The sequence below is a fragment of the Anticarsia gemmatalis genome, chromosome 15, assembly GCF_050436995.1.
Source record: "Anticarsia gemmatalis isolate Benzon Research Colony breed Stoneville strain chromosome 15, ilAntGemm2 primary, whole genome shotgun sequence".
NCBI lineage: Eukaryota > Metazoa > Arthropoda > Insecta > Lepidoptera > Erebidae > Anticarsia > Anticarsia gemmatalis.
Window position 1 is genome coordinate 1,802,708 of NC_134759.1, and position 23,149 is coordinate 1,825,856.

General features: G+C 38.2%; 2 protein-coding genes across 6 annotated transcripts; one reads left to right on the plus strand and one right to left on the minus strand.

Annotated features, from left to right (window-relative positions):
• The first annotated feature begins 297 nt into the window (after window positions 1-297).
• fws (Conserved oligomeric Golgi complex subunit 5 four way stop) lies at window positions 298-2,632 on the plus strand. The gene has a single exon (XM_076123167.1). The coding sequence runs from the start codon at window positions 383-385 to the stop codon at window positions 2,621-2,623; it is 2,241 nt and encodes a 746-aa protein (XP_075979282.1). The 5' UTR covers window positions 298-382; the 3' UTR covers window positions 2,624-2,632.
• Window positions 2,633-2,939: 307 nt separating this feature from the next.
• On the minus strand, window positions 2,940-23,076 carry Lon (lon protease homolog, mitochondrial). Of its 5 annotated transcripts, none has more exons than XM_076123166.1 (15): window positions 22,574-23,076; window positions 21,912-22,176; window positions 21,166-21,415; window positions 20,734-20,863; window positions 20,271-20,411; window positions 19,805-19,968; window positions 19,216-19,445; window positions 18,613-18,805; window positions 17,919-18,106; window positions 16,995-17,170; window positions 10,679-10,844; window positions 10,219-10,399; window positions 9,194-9,383; window positions 8,516-8,665; window positions 2,940-3,046 (listed from the first exon to the last, which is right to left on the minus strand). In XM_076123166.1, exons 1-15 carry the CDS (start codon window positions 22,958-22,960, stop codon window positions 3,008-3,010), a joined length of 2,850 nt encoding a protein of 949 aa, XP_075979281.1. In that variant the 5' UTR covers window positions 22,961-23,076; the 3' UTR covers window positions 2,940-3,007. The 5 variants fall into 5 exon arrangements, with proteins under 5 accessions (XP_075979281.1, XP_075979280.1, XP_075979277.1 ...); XM_076123165.1 differs by having other exon boundaries at window positions 21,166-21,436; XM_076123162.1 differs by having other exon boundaries at window positions 21,166-21,469.
• Window positions 23,077-23,149: the final 73 nt, after the last annotated feature.

Here is a 23,149-nt window from a genome sequence, read left to right on the forward strand (position 1 = left end):
TGCCTAGTTCAAATATCACAATGCGATCAAGAATGACCACCAAGAATTGCCAAGCCCACAGATCGTTTTCTGACTGGTAAGCGCAGCTAGCTAATGCCTGATAACAGACGGAATCAATCGATGCAAATGAGTAAAACTCTACAGATGAACCAACTGTTTACCTGACTGAATCTTAACTTCTGTATCTATGTATTCCAGTAATCATATTTACAAAAATGTTAACAGGGTAGAAAATGTACCGTTTTGGTATCATTAGATTTTTTTATTCTGGTCACCCTAATCTGTCATGTCATCAAATTAAGGCTGTCAGTTTTGTCATAAATTGTAAACACGACACGCCGAAGCAAAATAAAATCAAAATATCGCATTGAAAACTAAAAACATGGATGCGAAGGACGTGTGCGTTGAAATAGAAAACGATGAATTTTACAGCAAGTTCCTAGATGAGTCAGTGAAGCCAGTAATAAGTGAGAATACATCGGTCACTGACCAAGTGAACAGACTCGCTCAGGGCATAGAAAAGCTTGGCAAAAGCTTGGAAAAGCAAGTTCTAGCAAAGCACAATGACCTCCTTACTCAAGCAAGTCATATCTCCGACTTAGAGGTAACCTTAGAGTCGGTCCAATCGCAAGTTCAAGGCTTGCTCCGTGGCGCCGAAAAGTTAAAGGAACGAGTTCATACCCCTTATTACGCTCTTGAAAACCAAACTATGATGTTAGAAAGGGTCCAGACTACGTGTAATTTACTTCGACATTCCTCTAAAATCCTAAATTTGTGGAATAAACTGCAAAACATCAAAGATAACCCATCCAAGGAGGCTATCATACTTTTTGAACTTAATGAATTGATTGGTGATTATGATTTCGAAGGGATTGATCTTTTAGACGAAGTATTGAAGGCAGTACAAAATAGGAAAACCACTTTACTGAAGAACTCAACAGAGTTACTACAATCAAGTTTGCTAAGTGGTGACAAAACTAAGCTGTTACAATGTTTCAAAGTGTTCCACAATCTACAATGTACGGAAGAACAGATAAAAAATTCTGTTAATAGTATTCTTACTGACTTGAAAAAAGAGATTACTACAGCTTTGAATGTACAAATGGTGTCTATAGAAGTTAAGAAGTCAAGTTCAGGAAGGATTGCTCCCGGAAAGGCTAACATCATGAATACCCAAGAATTTAAAATCAAACTTTGGGACAACATAGAGAAGCTGTTTAAAATTGACATGTACAACAGTTGCACTAAAGTTATTATGCTACAAAATGTAGTCAATGAGCTACATGCGATCGGCAACTTCAGAAATATTGCCAAGAATTTCTGGTCCGACCTATGCCTGGTATTTAGTAGTGAACTGGAGAAAAGCCCTTCAACAGTCAGCCAATCTGTTGAAATAGATTACCCAAGACTTCTGAAATGCTTCAATGACTTACTATCAAGACTTAAATGTAAAGATCTGGAGATGAACCGCACTTGTCTTACGAAATGGGAGAACTCATTCTTATCAAAGTCTTTGGGCAAGTTACTTGAGCCTGTTAGAAGCATGTGGCATTTGTCCCAAGTCCCAAATATGGACCAAATAGACAATGCTATAAGAGTAATAGCTGAAGCTTTGAGTATTTCTCTTGGTGACAAACAGTTGAGCATCAGCTTGGCCAACAGTGTTGCCAAGTCTATTAAACAGATGAATGTGGAAGCGGAACAGAGGTTGTCTATGGACAGTGATGTTGCACAGATTATAGAATCACCAACAAGCTCACAACAGAAGAATGCAGACCTTTGCAATTCCCTATACTATTTCTCATCACAAATCAAAAGGGTTCTTTCTAATATGAATGCTATATTACCACAGGAAAGTGTCCAAATTGTGCAGAACAGTTTAAAAGACATTTCCAGCATGCCTATATTGCAATTATTTGCAGAATCAATTAAAAACTCACTCTACATCATTCTAATGACAATGCATGATGAGCCTGATTTGATCAGAGCTGATGACCCTACAGGGAAGTCACTATCATGTTCTCCATACATGAAAGAACTCCAACAATTTGTGTCAAGATGTAAAGACATATATCTATCAATGTTCAGTGAGAAGTCAGCACTGAGTGAATGCTGTCTGAACATAGCTAGAGCTTGCATCGAGAGGTTCACTCAACACATTTGTAATGTGAAACCTTTGAGTAAATTTGGGAGAGCAAAACTTCAAATTGATTGCAAGCATTTAGAAATAGCTTTATCACCTTTAGTGAGTGATATGACAGAGTTAGGAGATCATTATAGGCAGTTGAAGGCTCTCCACCTCCTTTTAGAGAAGACTCCTCAAGAAATAGCTAAAAGCCAGACAGAGGGTGCTTGCTTACCTTATTCTATGGTGATGATGTTCTTGTTCTCTCATGGTGGGCATCAGTTATTAGCCCCACATACTTGTGCTGGCTGGAATATCCAGAAGCTGATGCAATGGCTGGATACCCACAAGAATGAGAGAGACAGGCTGGAGTTTGTGGCTGGTGCACTACAGAGGTATCAGAATCATGTCAGACAGAACCAGATTGCTACTTATGATGAAGTTTATCCAGTTTTGTTGCAGTTGTTAGAAGATGGAAGGAAGTCTTTGAAGAAATAGATGTAGTTTAGAAGTAATTACACACTGGGTATATAATTCGTGTCATACGATTCACTCTGACTAGGGTGTCGCCAAATAATCTGTGGAAATTAATTTATGTGCGTCATCCCGATGTTGATACATCCAGTGTGTAAACTCCATAAATTGTATTTAATATTATTAAGTTAAATTATGTTTTACGACAAAGCCTATTTTACTGTTACAATAAGGCAGTGGTCTACAACACTTGCCGCCAATAATTAGTTAAGTTAATCTATTTCCAAAGTAATTTATCTACAACAGTGGCAGTATTTTAGCTACTAAATAAAACGATTATTGTATTATATTGTTTATTGAAAATAAACTTATTTAAACAAAAACAATGGTGTCTCCTTGAGTCCTCTTCTAAATGGCTGCAGCGCGAGTGATGCCACCCAAATCGATCTATTGGCGGGAAAATTGATAGTTTATATCTGTTCACGGCGGTCTTCTAGCTAAGAAAGAATAAAAAGCATAAAATAAGCAAAGAAAATTATATTGTGGGCCGTCTCTTCAGTCGTGTGATAACTTTATTCAGAGAATAATTTTATACATTTCATAGCCTTGTGTTTTATACACAACGCTATGAAACTATCATCAGACTATCACAGTAATAAATTATTCATTTAATAAAGTTACGACGGAAAAATCGGTATTTTTGATTTTTTATACATTATAGTTGTGATACTTTGACCCGTTTCACAAATCTCAACAACACCTGATGGACTTACAGTCGAAAGAAAAGATACGTAAGTACGTAATATTGACACGCTTTTCCGTAATGTTTCGTCAAGTCATTTATAATATTTTATCCAGAGAACGTGAAACAGGTATAGGGTGCACTACCAGGCAAAGAAAGGTAAAAATATAAAACTACATACTAAAAAAAAGAAAATATTTATTGTGATTCAACAACATACTTTTACAAATACTCTCAACAACATTACTTTGATACAAAATACGATTTACGAATTTCATCACAACCATTTTCATAAAATTTTCATAATAGACCGTAAGCCAGTGACAGATTTTCACGACCAATTTCCTCTCAGTCGATAATTCGTAATATGCCTCAGAGAGTCGCATTATGACGCGTTGTAAACGTCAGCTGCGGCTCCGAGGGTGGGTTGAGCAGTGGCAGCCGCACAAACACGTAAAAAAAAAAAAATTTTTAGTCATTTCCTCCCGATTAAAAACTTGATCAAATTAAAGTTAAACCAATATTTCGAAGAAATAAAATCGTCAGCTGGTTATACAGTGGTGGATTATACGTCAGCTGGTCACGCAAAGATGTAAAAAAAAAAAAAAGTTTAGTGATTTCCTCTCAAACGAAAATTTATCAGACGATAGTTTATGTATTGTTTTTAATAAATAAATTAGTCAGCTGGCTGTATGTAGGTGGAATGTTCGTCAGCTGATGACCTTAAGGTGTAACGTAGGAGCAAAGTAAATGTATCAGCTGACGTGTTTTCCCCCAACATACTGCCAGCTGATTGTTTTAATTACTTACAGGATCATGTCAACAATTAGTACAACTATTTTTTTTCGGGAGGAAATGACGTACTTAAAGTTATTCAACATTATAGTCCGTAAGCCAGGCGCTAATTTTCGTCAGTTATTTCCTCTCAGTCGATAATTCGTAAAATGCCAGAGAGTCGCATTATGACGCGTTGTAAACGTCAGCTGCGGCTCCGAGTGTGGATTGAGCAGTGGCAGCCGCCCACGCACGTAATAAAAAAAAATATTTTTAGTCATTTCTTCCCGATTAAAAACTTGATCAAATTAAAGTTAAACCAATATTTCGAAGAAATAAAATCGTCAGCTGGTTATACAGTGGTGGATTATACGTCAGCTGGTCACGCAAAGGTGAAAAAAAAAAGTTTTGTGATTTCCTCTCAAAAGAAAATTTATCAGATGATAGTTTATGTATTGTTTTTAATAAATAAATAAGTCAGCTGGCTGTATGTAGGTGGAATGTTTGTCAGCTGTTGACCTTAAGGTGTAACGTAGGAGCAAAGTAAATGTATCAGCTGACGTGTTTTCCCCCAACATACTGCCAGCTGATTGTTTTTATTACTTACAGGATCATGTCAACAATTAGTACAACTATTTTTTCGGGAGGAAATGACGTACATAAAGTTATTCAACATTATATTTAATGTGCAAACTAAAATGTAAGATTTTCTGGCAATATTTCGATTGAATATTAAGTTATTAAGCTGCGTTTAGACGAGTATAGTATATTGTATCTGATATTGTTTTTATTTTCTCTCTCACGTAAGTAAGTGATACTTATCTTAGTCTTACTCATGGCGTAAACGGAAACTTTAAGTAAATAACACAATCAAACAAATAAGCATTAACAAAAAAAATATTCTAAGATCGTCAGATCATAAAATAATACAGCCACTCACGAAGGACTTTAAAAAAAAACAAATGTGTTGAACTGTATGTTATATGTGAAGTTATGGATAAATCCTCAAATTTTATTTCGGTAATTCATATTTTTCGTTCTCGCTTTAGCCCATGTTACTCGCATGCTGTGTGGCCAGATCGTGGGATATTTTTCCATCCACTTTGCCGTTTTTAGTGTACTCAGATGAGAGTGTGTCAAAAAGTTAGGTAAAAATATCCCACAATGTGGCCATACTTCTCTCGTGTCTTTTAGATTTATTGTCTGTCCCCAAATATCCCTCCATCGCCCCTTACGGTGGTTACTCGTTTATTATTCTAGTTGTACCAGTTCGGGCATATCTATCCTCACCCAAGGCTAGGTATAGTTCTGGGTTTGGAAGTATTATACGTGCTAGTAAATAAAAGAGAGGAAAGTGAGATGAGCAGATGCGAAAATGAAAATGATTAAATTACCAAACATAATTAAATAACTTTTTGTATTAAATCTTAAGTATTATTAATTTAAATATTGAAAAATTATAAATTAATCGATTATCTCAGCAAACTATTTATTTATTTTTATTCTTAAAAATCGTAGTTCCCATAAAAAGAAATATTTAATCGAAACATTGCCAGAAAATCTTACATTTTAGTTTGCACATTAAATATAATGTTGAATAACTTTATGTACGTCATTTCCTCCCGAAAAAAATAATTGTACTAATTGTTGACATGATCCTGTAAGTAATAAAAACAATCAGCTGGCAGTATGTTGGGGGAAAACACGTCAGCTGATACATTTACTTTGCTCCTACGTTACACCTTAAGGTCATCAGCTGACAAACATTCCACCTACATACAGCCAGCTGACTTATTTATTTATTAAAAACAATACATAAACTATCATCTGATAAATTTTCTTTTGAGAGGAAATCACTAAACTTTTTTTTTTCACCTTTGCGTGACCAGCTGACGTATAATCCACCACTGTATAACCAGCTGACGATTTTATTTCTTCGAAATATTGGTTTAACTTTAATTTGATCAAGTTTTTAATCGGGAAGAAATGACTAAAAATATTTTTTTTTATTACGTGCGTGGGCGGCTGCCACTGCTCAATCCACACTCGGAGCCGCAGCTGACGTTTACAACGCGTCATAATGCGACTCTCTGGCATTTTACGAATTATCGACTGAGAGGAAATAACTGACGCAAATTAGCGCCTGGCTTACGGACTATAATGTTGAATAACTTTAAGTACGTCATTTCCTCCCGAAAAAAAATAGTTGTACTAATTGTTGACATGATCCTGTAAGTAATTAAAACAATCAGCTGGCAGTATGTTGGGGGAAAACACGTCAGCTGATACATTTACCTTGCTCCTACGTTACACCTTAAGGTCATCAGCTGACGAACATTCCACCTACATACAGCCAGCTGACTAATTTATTTATTAAAAACAATACATAAACTATCATCTGATAAATTTTCGTTTGAGAGGAAATCACTAAACTTTTTTTTTTTTTACATCTTTGCGTGACCAGCTGACGTATAATCCACCACTGTATAACCAGCTGACGATTTTATTTCTTCGAAATATTGGTTTAACTTTAATTTGATCAAGTTTTTAATCGGGAGGAAATGACTAAAAATTTTTTTTTTTTTTACGTGTTTGGGCGGCTGCCACTGCTCAACCCACCCTCGGAGCCGCAGCTGACGTTTACAACGCGTCATAATGCGACTCTCTGAGGCATATTACGAATTATGGACTGAGAGGAAATGACTGACGAAAATTAGCGCCTGGCTTACGGACTATAAGGTTATGATAAAATTCGTAATAACTTTTATTTCATTCAACTGTATACACACAAACTACTTAATAATGAACACTATACTCTCTTACAATAAACAAATGCAAAGTCTTAGAACAAATTGGACTGGTAAGGAACTGGTGAAAAGCAAAAATAGCCTTTACTATGCAGAGGAAATATAGAAATATGGACTAAAATAATGCAGGGAATTCAGTGATATGTACTTTGATAAGTAATCGTTTTAGACATTACTGATACAATCCAAAAATTCTTTTAATAATATTGTTGGTCGTATAGGAGCTCGTGGCTTAGTTTACAACAGCCGCACGGATCGATCTCTTAGATTAAGCTACGCTTGCCGAGGTTGTTCCGTGGATGGGTGACCATCTTATACATATCGAGTTCCTCCGTGTTTCGGAAGGCACGTTAAATTGTGGGTCCCGGCTGTCATTTTCGAAGATCTTTGACAGTCGTTAACAGTAGTCAGAAGCTTGAAAGTCTGACAACCAGTCTTACCGAAGGGTATCGTGTTAATACCCAAGTAACTGGGTTGTGGAGGTCAGATAGGCAGTCGCTCCATGTAAAACACTGGTATCCAGCTGCATCCGGTGAGACTGGAAGCCGACTCCAACATAGTTTGGAACAAAAGGCTAAGCGAATATATAATATTGTTGGTCACTAGAACGGCAGCACGCGAAGAAAATATTCCACCCACACTGGCCACATAAGCTGAGCTTAGAGCCCTGCCTCACTAGGACGCCATGGCGGCGTCGCTGGCTACGTATCCAAGCAGTTAATATTGAAATGTATGTCACCTAATTCACGTGACAACGTGACATGTCAATTTTAACTGCTTGGATACGTAGGCAGCGACGCCGCCATGGCGTCCTAGTGAGGCAGGGCTCTTAGAAACGCTAGAAGTATTCTAATTAGTGGTAAATTTCCCGCGTATCGCCTTGCTTTCTCGCACGTTTCCAATAGTTAGGTATACCTATCTTGTCTTTTAAATAAAATTATACATAATATAACGATATATTCCGCCTGTATTATTCGATATTAAATTGGAAGCATTTCACCATAGAACTTTAGTATTAAAGCCGCCACTTTATTCGTCTACTATCTACAAACTATATACTACAGGAGCGAAGCGAGGACCTATAACAAGACATATTGACATTTCACACCTCACAAAATACAGACATCTAAAACTTTTTAACATTCAACAAGCTTATTTATGTCGCCCATTACTATAAATACTGATTATATCTTTGATTTATTACAAGTCACTTTTTCATCTCTTAAAACACGCAATGTAGAATATAATAGCAAATAGTTAAAACACTATTATTTCTATACTCTTTCAATACATCCTTCAATTCTGCGACGACAATTTTCATTAAGCACCATCCAAACTGTATATTTAAATCGAAGTAAAATTTGTAATACAAGTTAGACATCATTTATAACGTAGATTTCAAGTACTTATTTTCAGGAAGAGTTAACTTACTATACATAAATCTCTTCAGACAGAACAGACGGGACATCTAGTCAAGCTTCATTCATCGTTTACCAACAATAGGTTATCAAAATCGCTTATTACAGGTCCTCACTTCCCAACTTGCTAAGAAAATCTACACCTAAATACTTAATACTAGTAGCGTTATTAAACCTGTTGTTGTTCGAGCGCCACTTTGAACACGTCGTCGAACGTGGTCACGAAGTGTATGTCCATGTTCTCCTTTATAAAGTCGGGTAAGTCGTCGAAGTCGCGCCGGTTCTCTTCTGGTAGTATCACGCAGTTTACACCCACGCGTTTGGCCTGTGAAAGAGAATGGATTGTATCTAACAAGATTTATATTAGGCCTAAACCCACCCTCATCATTAATTCATTGTTTGAGCACTTTTATTAGTGTGTTATTGGTTGAATTCAGAATAAAGTCAAGATCGCAATCAAACCAAAAAAAGAGATTTTCTTACTTTCATTTAAAAAAACTTTTTACTTCAAATTACTTGTCGCAAGATTATTTACATACATACAACAGGCAATTTTAAGCATACAATAGACCATTTAAAGATTTAAGCATGTTTTATGCCATGATCCCCGCAGCGTGCAGTAAAATGCCGATTGAAAGAAATCACTTCCGATTAAGATTTAATTAGATTTTATTTTAACTATTAGGGAAATTTATATGGCTTGAGAATATAATACGTTTCGTCCTGTGCAAATAGTTATATCTGGAAGGGTGGCAAGAGATGGCAGAGGATAGAGACCGGTGGAGGAGTTTGGGGGAGACCTTTGCCCAACAATGGGACAGTTAGACAAATGACTAAATATAAATATACATACAGCAATAATCTTCTCCTTGATCCCGCCCACGGGCAGCACTCTCCCGGTGAGCGAGATCTCCCCGGTCATGGCCAGGTCGTGGCGCGCGCGCCGGGCCAGCGCCAGCGACGTCAGCGCGGTCGCGATGGTGGCGCCCGCCGACGGACCGTCCTTGGGCGTCGCTCCCTCTGGCACGTGCAGGTGGATGTGACTGGGAAACAGTGGAGGTTATGATTGCGGCTAATGGAGAATGTTAACAAATTTGGATTATTAGCTCTCCATATTCTCTGTTAAAATTAAAAAATACTAGTGAAAGAATTACTTTGATACGTCAATTAGTTTCCGATTTATAAGTAAAATAAGTTGTAACCGCGCGAGTCGGTGTGACGTCATTGTACACCACGCTAAGTCTGGCTCACATAGTCTTTTTTAATAATATTTACTATTATTACACTTTAAATGTAATAAGCAGACGAAAACACAACAAAATACTGCATAAGCTATTACATCTACGGCTGGAGACTTGATATTAAGCGGGACGCGGCCTGCGCGGCATGGTGTACTATGACGTCACGCTGTTAGCGGGACTCGATATTTTTTGAAACTTTGAATGCTTGTAAAATCAAAACTACTTGGTATTTTTGACTAAAACAAAAACTAGTTTTCATGTACATGTACAGGCTTTACTGAGTCAAAATTTCAAGCGATTTGGCATACCTAGTAACATTCTCCATTGTTTGCTAGGTATAGAAAGTTGGTTTAGTGTTGTTTTGTATAAAATCATTTTTGGTTCGCTTGGCATATAATTTGCAGCAAACTATTTGCTTGTTTTATAGTTTTTTAGATAACTGTTTATTTTTTACAGAACTTCAAGCAAACACTTGCTTTGAAATTTGTATATCTACATTCTTAAAACCAGATTGTTGTTCAATATTTGGTAAACTACTCACTACTGCCTACCATTCTAGTACAACAAATAAATAACCAATTTTGTTCCTGACCATCTCTAACCAAGCACACACATCACACATTCACCATCAACTTACCTAGTATTCAAGAACTTGTTATCAGGATAGTAGGTGGAGAGGTAGTTCCTGGCGACGGTGAGCGCGATCTTGGCGGACTCCTTCATGACGTCACCGAGGTGGCCCGTCAGCTCCAGCGAGCCGCCGGACTTCTCGTCCGAAGTGTTGCGGATAGCTGTCTCGATGAATAGGGTGCTGCCACCTGGTGGAGAGAAATATAGTCATTAAATCTTTCCTGGGCAGAGGTTGCGGATTCAAATGTCAATAGAAAATATTTTTTTTTTGAATAGCCCTTAATGGGTCCCACTGCTGGGCAAAGGGGCTGCCCTCTTTCCTTCCAAACCTGTCTGTCCTGCGCCACGCAAAGATATGATTAAAAAATTAAATCTGAAAATCTAATATACGGAGAAGAGTACGGGTTTTGGAAAGCGTGTAATACAGTCTAAATTCAGGTAATATTGATAAGGTATAATTATGGTACCCATGGCAGTCCAGGCGAGTCCCATGACGACCCCGGGCGGGGTTATATCATACATGCGGTCGTGCTTGAAGGTGGGCTTGCCGACCAGCGCCGACAGGTTGTCGTCCGTCACCGTCAGACGCTCCGTCTCCTGCTTCACTATCTTGTACGCCACTTTACGTGCGATCTGGAAACAATACGAGGTTTTAGTAAATCTATACTAATATTATAAAGTTGAAGATTTTGTTTGTTTGAACGCGCTAATCTCAGGAACTACTGGTCGGATTTGAAAAATTCTTTCAGTGTTAATGGTCCATTTATCGAGGAAGGCTATATATAGGCTACTAGCTGACCCGCGCAACTTCGCTTGCGTCACATAAGAGAGAATGGGTCAAAATATTCCCCGTTTTCGAAACATTTTTTACTGGCACTCTGCTCCTATTGGTAGTAGCGTGATGATATATAGCCTATAACCTTCCTCGATAAATGGGCTATCTAAAACTGAAAGAATTTTTCAAATCGGATCAGTAGTTCCTGAGATTAGCGCGTTCAAACAAACAAAAAAACAAACAAACAATCAAACAAACAAACGAACTCTTCCGCTTTATAACACTGGTTTGCGCGCGATAAGGATAGCTCTCGCGGATTTATTTTTATAAATCGGTGTTTTCGGATATTACAGACATTAAAATGTTTACAAAGTGGACCTTGGACGTTAATAAGTGTGCAGGACATGGAGTACAGTGTTAATTCTGGATATTTAAGATATTAAAACTTAATTACGTGAGTGCAGTGACAATAACAAACCGCGGGTGGCGCGAAATAGTGAACCGCGCGGTGCGCTCTTTCGCTCTCGGTGACATTTGCTAGCTCTGTCTCGCTCGCACGTGCATCTCGATGTCGTCATAGATATTGGACTTGCCCAAAATGAACTGTTTCGTTTGTAACAAGAAAATTGAGGTAACGGAGGTGATTAAATGTAATGGCTGTAAAGCAGCGTACCATTATAAATGTGCGAATATTACTACCGCAGCGTTTAGAGAAGGGCAGACGCAACTAAAACGCAGTTTTAGATGCAGTTCGTGTTCGAATGTAACGCAACGTCCTAGAATAACCGGTGAAACGCCAGTCCGAAATATTGGCGGTATTATATCATCTAAATCTTCCGATGGAAAAGGTTCCCCGGTGATGACTGAGACGTATGCAAAGGAGGTGATGGACAATCTCGCGGGTGTTATGGATAAAGTCAATAACATCATCTTGGAGAAAATGAGTTTGCTTGAAACAAGAATTATAGAGGAAGTCAAGGCTTCAGTCGCTGTATTAGCACTAGAAAATAGTAAGCTAAGGCAAGAGCTTAAAGAAGCAAATGAGAGATGTAGCTCTTACGAGCAGCTGATTGAGGTCATTAAACTGGATAAGAACGAAGAGCGAGTAAACAAAGAAAAAGAGTTGGGTATGAGACAGTCAGGAATTATTAAGCCAGCTTCCGTAAAAACCAAGACAACTACAGTCTGCGACCGAACCGACGACAACGCGCCAGAAGTAACATCCTTCGAACCGCGCGCGCCAACGCCATCGCGACGGGAAGCTACCTATACCTACGCAGCGGTGGCTAGGAAATCAGCGGATATGCAAATCACGGGCGAAAGTACCAATGAATGGGTTGAAGTTAAATACCGCAAAAAGATCAACCCAATTAAAAGAGGGGGTAACACGGTAGTTTCATCCTTAAAGGCAGTCGAACGGAAAAAGTTTCTTCACGTGTGGAGATTGGATAAAAGTACGACGGAGGAGAATCTTAAAGAATTTGTTGATAATATACTTGGAAATGGTGCTGATTTCACAATTGAAAAATTAAAACCTAAAAAGGATCGTAACTACGCTTCGTTTAAAATTGGCATAACGGAAAGTAACTTCGAGAAGCTGTGTGATCCAGAGATATGGCCGTTAAACGTAGAATTCAGTGAGTGGATTTGGTTTCGTCGCTCAACCAGGACAGATCAACCCGAAACCAAGTAGTGAAGTTAACATTCTATATCAAAACGTTAGAGGCCTAAGGACGAAGACTACACAATTTTTTTCCCTGCTTGAATCTTCGGGATCCGATTTATTCTCATTCACCGAAACGGGATTAAATGATTCAATTCAAAACTCGGAAATAATACCCACAGGGTTTCATACTTTACGCTGTGATCGAGCGGACGGCCGCAAACACGGAGGCGTACTTTTAGTGGCCACACCGCCGTTCGAGCTGCGACAAGTGACTTTACCCGATAACATTGCGATTGACAACTATAGTTTCGAAATCATTTGTGCTTCTGTGTATAAGCGTAATCGGTTTTTATTTACCTGTTGTGTTGTATATATTCCGCCACGGACTGATGAGAATGAGTATATGTTAATGTTTAGTATTTTAGAGAATATAAGTGTAAGATATCAGAATAATTTGATTGTACTAGGAGATTTTAATTTATTTTCATGTTGTAACAGTATTGTTAATTATTATGAGTACTTTGTGGCCTTCTGTGAATTCGTTCAGTGCAATGAGGTTCCTAATTGTAACGGTAGGCAATTGGACCTAGTGTTGAGCGCGTGCGGCGCTGCGTCGGTGCGGCCGGCGGACGAGGCCCTGCAGCCCGTCGACCCCTACCATCCACCGCTGGTCGCGCGCCTCGAGCTCGGCGAGCGCGCGCCGCCGCCGCCGCCCCCGACCCCCGCCAGCGAGACGGCCGCGCCGCTCACTCATAACCAAGTATTTCATAGGCAATGGAACTTTAACAAAGCAGATCTTTATTATTTGTATATTTTATTAGGTCAAATAGACTGGAGTGATATGTACGATTTAAATAACCCGGATTTAGTGTTAGATTTTTTTTATGATAAAATTTATGAAATTTTTGCATTTTGTGTTCCGACTAAAATAACACGTTCGGAGAATAGCACAAGATACGTTTATCCGGTTTGGTACACGGCGGATATTATTAAGGACATTAAGCTGAAACATTTTTTACACAAGAAATATAAATCTAGCAAATCAGTTAGTGATTATGAAGCATTTTCTCACTGCAGAGCGAGAATTAAATCTAATATTAAATTAGCCCACGATAACTATTGTGATCGGGTACAGAAAAATCTAGCAATGGATCCGCGAGCTTTTTGGGACTTCATAAGATCTAAAAAGGGTAAAATTAGCAATCGAAGGTTAATAAAAGATGGACGAGTGTTATCTGATAATGAATGTGCCAATGAGTTCGCGCGGTTCTTTGAATCCGTGTATAGCCAGGAACCGCCGGAGCTGGACGTGGGAGCAGCTAGTGCGAGTGCGGCGGAGGCGCCAGGAGCTTGGGTGCAGTTTGCAAGATTGCGACTGGAAGACGTACAGCGCGCGCTTACTCGTCTACCGGCCAAGCGCTCAGCTGGTCCTGACGGTATTCCAGCGTTCATTTTTAGTGATTGTAGGGCAGTACTTACAGAGCCATTGATGCATATTTTCAATGTGTGTTTAGATTCTGCTACGTTTCCAGAAAGATGGAAGGTAACACGCGTGGTACCTGTGCCGAAAGGAAGTGGGGGCACGGAACCCAGCAACTATAGACCTGTAGCGATATTGTCAACTCCAGCAAAAGTATTTGAAACTGCGCTTCACAGTTGCATGTATCCCCAAATTAGTGCGCAGCTGTCAGACGCGCAACACGGTTTTCGACCTGGGTGTAGTACAACTGGCAACTTATTAAATTTAATGACACATCTTGTACCTACCATAGATGCTGGACTACAGGTCGATGTAGCCTATTTTGATTCCCGGAGGGCTTTTGATGTTGTCGATAATGACGTTCTGTTGTGCAAATTAGCTAACGTGGGCTGCACACCGCACACACTTACCTTCTTTACCAGCTATTTAAGAGACAGGCGTCAGTACGTTGATTGTAACGGGCACTTTTCTGAACCATATTTCACGAGGTCTGGAGTGAGTCAGGGCAGCAACTTGGGACCTTTGCTTTTTATTATAACCATTAATGACTTACCTAAAATGTTATCTTGCTCTACTCCCTTGCTTTTCGCCGATGACTTAAAATTGGTTCTTGATATTAAGCACAGTGACGATCACATTAAGTTGCAGCATGATATAGATAGGGTGGTAGACTGGAGCATAGACAACAAGTTATACTTCAATGGTGATAAGTGTTCTGTCGTATCGTATAGTAAGGCGCGTGCCCCGAGCCATCACCAATATCAGATGAACGGAACGCCGCTAAAACGGGTCACAGAGGTAAGAGACTTAGGAGTGCATTTTACAGCTGATATGAAATTTACTCAACATATCATAAATGTTTGTAAAAAGGCGTACCGAAACTTGGGTCTGATATTACGTCAAGCAAATCGATTTACAAACATTACAGCTGTAAAGTCTCTGTACGAAGCAATTGTGAAAAGCCACTTGGAGCATAATGCAGTGATTTGGTCGCCTTGTGAAACAAAATATAGGTTTATGTTAGAGCGTATTCAGAACAAATTTGTAAGATTTTTATATCTTAAACAATATGGAGTGTATCCGGGATACCCATTATTGTACCCCACCCTGTTTGTGTTAGGCATGGTAGGTTACTACAATCTGGAGGTAAGGAGAGAAGTGGCTCTTGCCACATATATGTTTAAAGTTCTGCGTGGTCAAATACATAACCCAGGACTACTAGAAGTTTTACAACTGTGTGTCCCAGACGGGTTTGTGGAACGAAGGCGTCGACCGCCGCTGCTGTCGGTGCCGCGCGCGCGCACTAACTTACTGCAGCGAGCGCCACTAACGCGTGCGCTGCGCACGCTCAATACTCTGTCCAACAGAATTGACTTGTTTGCTTGTTCTGTGAATGAGTTCACAAAGGCCACATATTGTATAGTTTGTGATATGGTATAGATTATTGACTAGTATTTATATATAATATTATTACCTAAATAGATATTAGATAATTATTATAATGTACCTACACTATTGTATTGGGGTAAACCTGTAAAAATAGTTGTAAGGATGAATAAATAAATAAATAAATAAATAAATAAATAAATAAATAATATTAGTATAGATATATCATCACACTAAGACCAACAGGAGCAGAGTACCAATAAAACATGTTACAAAAACGGGGAAAGTTTTGACCAATTCTTTCTTATATGACGCAAGTGAAGTTGCGCGGGTCAGCTAGTTATGATAATAAAATAATAAGGTAGGTTAAAGTGGTTTTTGAGCTAGGCGTCTCCGTGCTTCTAGAGCACGAAAAAAGTCGGTCCCGGATGTTGTCTACTAAGATAACAGTCGTTAAGCCATGTCAAAGGCCTTTCGGGCGGCTTGAACAACTTTAACACTAGGTTGACCACTAACCATACGATAAGAAGGTAGGTAAACCCATACTACGAGACCGATGTAACTCTTAAACAAGAGAAAATGGCAAGAAAATGAGAAAGTTATAGTCCTTCTAAAGTGTTGTACGGCATTATTAATTGTAATCAATGATTTAGGCAATAGGTAGAAATATACCCTCAAGCGTTTGTGCTATGTACTCAAAGTGTTTACCGGTGGGTAAACCTTCCAGGCGGACATACCTACTACAGCAACGGAAAAATGTAAGCTAAAAAATCACTCTATCACTTATAGGAATGGAGCTGAAAACTAGTGTACACGCGAAGTCGCGGGTGGCTGCAAGCTTATTTATAAGAACTATACTCACGCCATTACAAATGTACGAACTACGTCATAATCAAAAGTTCATCATATGAATGTCACAATGTGTAAGTGCGAGCGAGATACTCCGATAAAACGACATGACTTAATTTGCACGTTTAAAATGGCCCGAGTATAAAATAAAAAAATCAAAATCAAATAATTTATTCATATAGGTCAAATGCTGACACTTATGATAGTCAATGATACAAAGAGTGAATTTACCGCCAGTTCGGAAGGTAGGGCCAATGAGAAGAGCTGGCAAGAAACTCCTGGCCACTCTTTTTAATCGCCAAATGGTTTTAACAATATAATTATGTCTGGTATAAATCATTGATTATGTAAGGAGCTGCTACCAACACCAGCGAAAACACTTTGATCATAACATAAATTAAATTAAATCAATATATTAAGGTAGTAAGCACGATAACAAGTGTATTGGAAGCATGATGGGAGCATCTACCTACACAATGAACTATCATTGTGTAGGTAATACTAATTGCAATCATAAGAGGCATCTCAAGAGCATACTAGCACAATGAATTATATTGATTTATAAGTATTTTCTTGAAAATTTTGGCAAACTCACCATCACCAGGACTAATAAACAACAATTAATACCTTTTCAATATGTTTCTGCAAGTTCCTGACGCCGCTCTCTCTGCAATAAGATTTGATAAGTGCGTGTAGTGACTCCGGGGTAAGTTCTAGCTGTTCCTCGTTCAAGCCACAGTTCTTACGAGCTGTAGGTACTAGGTACTGTTGTGCTATGGCCAGTTTTTCTTCTGCTACGTAACCTGCACACAAAAATGAATTGGTTAGGGCGTTTTAACTAAAAATTCTTCTTCATAAACTTATAAGGGTTGAAAAATTGGCCCAAGACTTTTGAGTCATACTGATTTTAGGGCAACTTTTCCACTTTACTTGCATTGTGTATATGTTGCGAGCACGTATATTGCTCAGTAGATCTACTTTTCTGTCTTCGTCGTCTTTCGTCTGGCATAAGTCAACTTTACTATAGCTTGCTTATGGCAAAAAAAATAACGGAAGATGGCAAAATCCAGTAAAATTTTCTCCAACTTAGAAATTTTAACCAAGATATCACACAGTCGAATTCACTACTTGGGAATTGAAAACAAGATGTTATGATTGGCAGCCGCACACATTAGCTCTTGAAGTCTTGAACCACATAGGCAGATAAAATATACTTCATCATAACTATTACGTTCCCACTATGTCGCGACGACAAATAATCGTGTAGCTTTAAGTGTCGTGGCTTATATGTATATTTAAATGGAGGTGTTCACATATAGAACGACACGACTTACTGTCGTCTACGACATTTTTTGCACAGATTATCGTGACAGTGGGAACGGCTAGATACGACAGTCACTAAACGATAAAAAATTTTAACGACAAACAATCGTTACAATGGGAACAGCTAGAGACGACAGTCGTCCAACGATAAAGTAATCGTTACGACATAGTGGGAACGCGCCATAACTAGCACATAGTAATACATTTCGGTCACTTAAATTCACTTACCAGACATATCAATAAGTTCCATCCTATCTCTCAGCGGCTCAGGTATATGTTCAACAACGTTAGCAGTACATATGAACAGCACTTTGGACAGGTCAACCGGCACGTCTAAGTAGTGGTCCAGGAAGTTCGCGTTCTGTTCCGGGTCGAGTAATTCTAGGAGAGCTGACGATGGGTCACCGTGGACACCCCTGAAAGAAAATAAGTTTAATTATTAGAAGGTTTGAATTTGTGAACAGAGATTTTTTTTAAGAATTTGTTGGCGCCCAGGTCCAATATAAGTTTGTATTGTGTTTTTTAACTATCCGTACTTTTATAGGAAAAGATATTGGTACGAGCAAATAACTACAGAACAGATGACACTCGGTCAACTGATTATGACCATGCGAATGATTGAAGCGTAATAGTCCTCGCTCTGGCTCCCCTTATTTTTCTCCGTGCGGACTTTAATATATACTGGGAGGTAGACTTCCCTCTATTTTTTGCGATTGGCACCATTTTTTTAATGCGTGTTAACACACTTGAACAAAATATAATGCACAGTTTCCTGGCTTGAACTGGCTACAGAAGGAGAGTATCAGTTAGGAAGATATAAGTAATTTATTATCAGCAAAGTTTAAGAATATTCGTCTTATAACTACGGCTAGGCATCCGGTATCAGGGCTAAAGAATGTTATTATAATGATTCAGTACTGACTTGCCAATCTTATCGACCTCGTCGATGAGCACGAGCGGGTTCTCGGTGGCGGTCTTCTTGAGGCACTGCACCAGCTTGCCGGGCATGGCGCCCACGTAGGTCCGGCGGTGGCCCTTGATCTCCGCCACGTCCGTCATGCCGCCCACCGAGAACCGGAAGTACTGCCGGTTCAGCGCGCGCGCGATCGAACGAGCTGCAATTTATTTTTGAGTTTAGCTCGATATTTGTTTGTAATCATGTAAGTTATAAAATAAATGGTATGTAAAAAATATTTGCGTGTTGTATAATAATCCAAAATTTCTTTATTTGATATTGGTTTCATTAAAGACAAAAAATAAATTTTATGAATCAATTTATACATTTAAATTTAAATTATTAAAAAAAAATGATTTGAATCTTACATGAATATTCATAATAATTCTCCCTATTCAGAAGTGCCAAAATGTGCTTCTAACACGGTCGATATGGATATAATACTTCAACAATACCACAAGCGGACAACTTTCCATGTTCAGAGGTTTCGGGTGTATGTAGTCACTCAGTAACGGAAAAAAATATATATTTACAGATTTACAACAACAAAAACAAATTTAAATGTCTTACCTATACTAGTCTTGCCGACACCAGGCGGTCCATGGAAGCACAATATCTTGCCCTGAGTACTACCCTTCAGCTGCGACACAGCTATAAACTCCAATATTCTCTTCTTAATGTCTTCCATGCCGTAGTGGTCTTCGTCTAGGATTACTTGTGCGTCTTGTAACTTCAAGTTCTCCTCGGACGTCACCCCCCAGGGGAGGGAGGTTAGCCAGTCTAGGTAGCAGCGAGTAACACTAGGGGAAAAGAGGTTATTAAATACAAACAATAAGATTTTTTGTATAAAAATATAACAGTATAAAGTGGTCATATTTTAGTAATTATTTTGGTGCTTGTACGAAGGAGTACGTATACGCAGCGTGGACGTATACCTACGTGCGTATATACGTATTCGGTTAACTAATACGAGTGGGTACGAAACCGAGCTTAGTGGCATACATTTTTTTAACTGAAATTACTGACCAAAGCTTATTGTACACTAAAATACATTTTTATAAAATAACGTATCCATTTTAACAGTAAAGATTCCATATCAAGTAATCGTTAACTTATGAAAAAAATACAAAATAGTTATTCTATTCAGTAAGATACTCACTTGAACTCGGAACTGTGGCTCTCCAAAAAGTTAAGTTTGTTGAGCTCCTCATCGATCACAGTCTGCACAGCTTGCGGTACTGTCTTGTCTGCCAGTCGTTCTCGGAACTTATCACCTATCGCGTCCTTGTCGTCTTTCTCAAGACCCAGCTCTTTTTTGATCACCTAGGGAGAAAAATAAACATTGTAAAAATATGTAAGTACTTCCATTTACAGTCTTTTCATTAAGCGAGTTCTGCACTTCTTCGAGCATAATTTTAACTATCTTTAAGTAAGCGTATAAGTTTGAAATGCACGCACAAAGCACATGAGGTATACGTATCAATTAAATTTCTGATGACATTAAGGTTTAATTTCAGAAATTACGGACTGTTAGAACTCACACTTTTCATTCTTTACATAATTTTAAATTTCTAATAGCTAGGTACCAATTTGTTAGTTTTTGTTCGTGTTTCAATGTTTCTTACCTTAAGTTGTTCATGTAAGATGTACTTTCTGTGCTGTTGTTTGACCTTCTCCTCCACTTCTTTGCCGATCTTCTGTTGCAGTTTCGATAGTTCGTACTCTTTCTTTAGCAGCGATAGCGACATCATCAGTCTCTTTGGTATCTGCCATACACAAAACATAACATAAATAAAAATTGACAAAAACGCAACTAATAGAGCAGAGATTGAGTAGAAATAGTAGAGTATATTACTAAAATTAGTTGATATGCACATTTATAGGCCTTTATATCTGCAAAAGACATTTTAAAGATCCTGGCAAGTGGAGTTGTTTAGTCTTCGCCTTCCCCTAATGTAAAGATTAGGTGATTATGAACAATATGCGTATGTATGAGCCAATTTGTGAAAATAATACAAACTGGTTTATAAAATAACAATATTCTTTATCAGATATAGGCACATAGCAATGTTTTTTTTTTCCACTTACATCCATTTCCTCCAACACAGCTTGTAGTTCGGCGGGCTCGGCGCCAGTGAGCGCGGCGCCCAAGTCGCTCAGGTACACCGGGTTATCCACCACGCGTTGGCCTTGCGCTAACATGTGGTGTAAGGACTCCCTGCAAAATAAAACATAATAATATAAATACTACATATTACTACGATTATGAACAGAATATGCTATTCTTGTGCATGAAATATAACGTGCTTTTGACATTTAACTTGACATAATATTTCTCTTATTTTGGACATTGCCGATCATATTTTGTTCTTTGCAATAAAATTATTCTACGATGGATTATTGATGTTTCGTAATTCGTAGGAAATAAAAGACATTTTGGTATTCGGTGACACGAGTAATCAAAACTAAAATCGACTGATATGTGTAGTATATGTTTAAGTTATAGAATGTCTCTCATACCTGTACAAAGGATTCAAATTAATAATATCCCTGATGGTCTTAATGACTTCTTGCGTCAAAGCTTTCACTTCTTCAGTCTGCTGGAACTTGTCATGCATCATGTTCTCCACTTTCACCATCATGATCTGGTCCGGAGCAGCCTTCTTCTCCTTGTCTTTGACTGGTTCCTCAGCCTTCACTTCCGGTTCAACCTTCTCCGGCTTCTTCCTCGTGTTCCTGTACTTCCGCCGGCGGCGCTCCGCGTCTGTCTCTTCGCGGGCAACGTTAAGCTCTATGTTAAATAGCGGAAACTTCAACTTCATTTCTGAAATGATGATATTTCAGAAATGAAGTTTTTTGCGGGGTGATGGAGTGAATGGATACATACATAATAGAACAAAATTTTGAAATAATGTCCGCCAGAAAGTGATTGTTTTGAAAGTATTATCAATCAATTTATGCTGCATCTTCATGCAATGATAAAACGGCAATTTGAATTATGGTTATATTTGTAAATCTGGGAAAGTCTTATCTTACTTGTCTTTACAAGGGTCAAGAAACATTAGTAATAACATGAATAATATGACATATTTATAACAAGCATAGAATATTTCACAACACAAGTTGGCAAAGATACAAATAGTATAGGGATGACAATGTGGGTCATATCACTACATATCATGAATAAATATGAACCATGTAACCCAAGAACAAAATACATAACACAATACAGATCCCGCAACCCTAAAGAACATAAAACTTCTTACCAGCGGGTCCACTCTCAATCTCATCCTCAATAAACTGTCCCGTAATCTTAATCCGTCGATGAGCCATCACTACGAGCCTCAACTTATAATCCATGTCCTGCATCTCATGTATCTGTGCAAACACACCAACTTGGTGTAAATCGTCCAAACTAGACACCACATCGGATTTCGTATCGTCTTCCTTTTTACGTAAAAAGATACCGATGTACGGTTGATTCAGTTTTACTTTACGTCTTATTAGATCTATTAGTGCTGGGTTTGATATCTGTAAAAAAAAATATATACATAATATCTCATACTTTTTTGCCAAAGGACAAAAATAATAAGTATAAAATATAAGAATTTATATGAAAATGTGTCTGTGTAAACAATAAAAAGAAACATAAATTATGAATAAATTATTTTATGTATGACAGTCATTGGTAGTAATTTTTTCAAGGATAAGTACATGTAATATTTATTACTTTTTTATCAAGATAATGACATCTATTGCCTATTATTACACCATGATTATTTTGCATTATTAAATACCATAATATAATAACATAGATAGTAGAATATTTTATAGACTAATATTCATTATGAAATTACTTTCTACTTACTAGCTAAAATACTGATTATGCATACAGGTTTAACTAGGTACATCAAATACTAAACCATACCTCTATTAGTTTAATAAACCTCGGGAACACTGGGTTTCTGTTGATGGCAATGACTGGCACTTGAGGCCATACTTCTGGCACAGCCACGGTCGCCGGCAGTTGGCTGCTAAACAGCGGCGTCTCATCTTTTATCTCTGCATCTTCCTCCGGTGGGTCATCCTTCTTTCCTGTCGAATAATACCGCGCAAATCCAATTTGCGTGCTCGGAACAAAGTAACTACAACTGTGACTACATATCCTCGCAGTTCTCACACCAGAAGCACCCGGATAACTCAACCTTGGCACCGGTTTACTGTGTGATGCAACTTTCGATGCGTTGCGAATTACAGAAGACTTCAGCTTCGGACTGAAGATACCGTTTCTCAATAAAGTACTTGCCGTATGCATTTTTTATTACTGCAATCTAATTTGTGCGTTTTATTCGCTCTGTTCCATTTATTAAACTGTAATATTTGGTTTAAAAGAAGGTTATTTTTCCAGATTCTTCAAGATCGCAATGTCACTTTGACTTTGACATTAGAAATGGCTTAAATTGCTAGACGAACATTATAAAATAGTTTTCAGTTATTTCGTGAG

Excerpts from the sequence above, each read along its gene's own strand:
- fws (XM_076123167.1), top strand. The coding sequence starts at position 383 with ATGGATGCGAAGGACGTGTGCGTTGAAATAGAAAACGATGAATTTTAC.
- Lon (XM_076123162.1), bottom strand. The coding sequence starts at position 22,960 with ATGCATACGGCAAGTACTTTATTGAGAAACGGTATCTTCAGTCCGAAG. Across the intron at positions 21,470-21,911 it reads GATTGAGAGTGGACCCGCTG|AAATGAAGTTGAAGTTTCCG; the intron begins GTAAGAAGTTTT and ends TCATCATTTCAG. Across the intron at positions 10,400-10,678 it reads ACTCGCCTGGACTGCCATGG|GTGGCAGCACCCTATTCATC; the intron begins GTACCATAATTA and ends TCTCTCCACCAG.